This window comes from Biomphalaria glabrata, chromosome 3 (genome assembly GCF_947242115.1).
Source record: "Biomphalaria glabrata chromosome 3, xgBioGlab47.1, whole genome shotgun sequence".
NCBI classification, from domain to species: Eukaryota; Metazoa; Mollusca; class Gastropoda; family Planorbidae; genus Biomphalaria; species Biomphalaria glabrata.
Window position 1 is genome coordinate 29064697 of NC_074713.1, and position 2644 is coordinate 29067340.

Genomic DNA, 2644 nt, shown 5'->3' on the forward strand with positions numbered 1-2644 from the left:
TGTGGTTATATATGTGTCTCTGTGTTAAGGTTTGAAAATAATAATAATAATTTGCTTTGGACTAAAAACAACTTTTTTTAACCTAGTGTCCTCTTTTGTAAGTTTAAGCCAGCCATTGCTTGTGAGATGAATATTGAGAATGATCTGAGAGAGCCTTATACACTAACTCTGTTATTTTTATAATTTAAAAAGCTTGTGCCTTTCCACAGCTTATTATATTTGTTCTTGTCTTTACATTATCTAAACTCTATACAATCAAGAACTTATTGAAATGATTTATTATTAGCATTGTTCCTTGAAATGTGATTTAAACACTAGGTATGCTGTTTATTGCCTCTTGTCTTTTCTTATATCTATACTATAAAGTAGAATGTAAGGCGTATGTATGTATGTATGTGCCGAATAGAAATCAAAACCGTTTGACCAATCTTGATAAAACTTGGCATAAATGTTCCTTGGGTACTAACTTAGACCATAGTGTATGTACATGAGAAAAGATCGAAAGGATCTAGATCTAATTTTAAGAACTACACTTTGTGCAGATAGTTTTTTACTTAAACACATGAAAATACAAAATATAGTCTATTGATTTCATTATTTAATAAAATTAAGCTTCAAATTTGTGTTTCAAAAGCATTTTTACATAAAATCGTTCCTTTTATCTGCGAATTTAGAATTCCTGACATACATTCTTTCATTAGACATTACCCGAAAGGTTACACGTCTCTCTATTCCTAGGTCTAAAACTCTAATTCAACTCTAAGATGATAGAACTTCTCTTCGCAAATATAGTTTTATACTTTAAAACATGAACATACTAATTATAGTCCATTCATTTTATATTTTAATCAAATTAATATTCAAATTTGTTTTTCTAAAGCATTTTTCCTAAATTTTTTCGCTAAAGCTGCAAGCCGTGTTGAGATATATTCTAATAGTTTCATTCATGAATCGCGTAATCTAATAAAAAAGGTCACGCATGCGCAGTGAAGCCTACGTGCACACGCGGAATGAACTATATCCAAGATTAGTCTAGATCTAGATCTATGTCTAACTCAAGATCTACTTTATACTTTAACACATGAACATAAAAAATTAAGTCTATTCATTTAAAATTTTAATCAAATATATGTAGGCCTACAAGCAAATGTTTTTATTTGAAAAAATGAATTTAAGTTCGATTAGCTATTTTGATAGCTCCATTCATACTATTTTTACATTTACGCATTCCGCATTTGCTTTACTTATAGCATTATTATTTCGTTTAATTGTTTCCAAAACACTCTTAGTGACTATATTGACAATGATACGCGAATTAAGACCCAATGGCCGCAGGTAATATATGTTTATTTTATATAAAAGTAAAGTGTCAAAACAAAGGACTATTAGTTGCCTTTGTTTATAAACAGTTTATATTTCAATTTTCGAAAGAACATTTTTGGAATCAATGTATGTAATCCCCTCATACTCTGTTGTTGTTGTTTTTTAGGTTTATGTGTGTCTTTGTTGAATTAAGAAGTCATAGCATCTACCTTATCCTTACATTCTATCATTTCTATAGCATTTGAGATAAAGTAACAACACTTTTATTTTACCACAAGTTGTTTTGTTCTTGCAATATTTTAAATATTTAACTTGTGCATGAGTCCTATCGAAGACAGGTGTCTAAATAGTGATTAAGTTATTTCATTCTGATTATATTTTCTTAATACTAACTAAAACTATTTTGTACTAAATCATTGTGTTGGCCAATTATATTATGGCATTATACAATATGCTTGTTACTTTAACAGGACTTTTAGATGACATGCAGGAGGAAACTGATGTATTCAGCCGCCAAGGACTGGAACTTAAGGAATACCCCAAGCAGCCAAAGCACAAAGAGCTTCAATACAAGGCCATGAAACCCAAAAATGGAACACTCAATGGCAGTTTGTTTATTCATGGTAATTTGCAATTTCGCCATGAGAAGCGTTCTGATGACGATAAGGACTCATGACAAGTGACTATGGCTAGATGCCTGAGAAGAACATCTATATAGTGAAGGTTAGGATCTGAACCAAAAAATATGATTGACTTAATCCTGACAAATATTCATTGATGCTTATTTGCTTTCACCAACATTGAGTAACATTTCATGTGCATGGTATAAAGGCTTCAAAGTATCAGTGCTAATATGCAAAGAAGATTTTGATTTTGATATATATCTTTTGTTTTCTAGCTGTTAACATTAAATCTGCTGGGGAAATTGGGATTTTGAAACCATAACATTTTGTCAACTCAAAATACTTCATCGTGGGAACTACATTTGTAATTTTTCACTTTAGCAACCAATAGATTGTACAATACAATTTAGAAACAGATTGGCAATATTTGCCTTATGTCCATGCCAGTTAAATTAGTGTCCCTCTCAGACACAGAGAATATATTTTGTGATGCTCTTATCAATAGTCAGAGATGTTTGTTTGCTCCTGCTTTGAAATTTGTTAATACCGGTAATGGTATTTGATTTTTTAAAAAGTATTTTATTTAATCATCATCATCTATAGATAGTGATGTTTTAGCATCAACTGTTAGCATATAATTGTGTAAATTTCCTCAGAAATGAATGGAGTTTTGGGTAAAAGGCATGTTTTTTTTTTTA

The 2644-nt window shown here is 30.4% G+C and overlaps 1 protein-coding gene across 1 annotated transcript in view; it reads left to right on the top strand.

The window, feature by feature from the left end:
- LOC106055487 (uncharacterized) overlaps positions 1-2644 on the top strand; it is a 9698-nt gene extending 7054 nt beyond the window's left edge. Inside the window, exon 5 of the mRNA XM_013211760.2 lies at positions 1794-2644. Coding sequence (XP_013067214.2) covers positions 1794-1999 — 206 coding nt within the window. The 3' untranslated portion in view covers positions 2000-2644. The remainder of the gene's footprint in view (positions 1-1793) is intronic.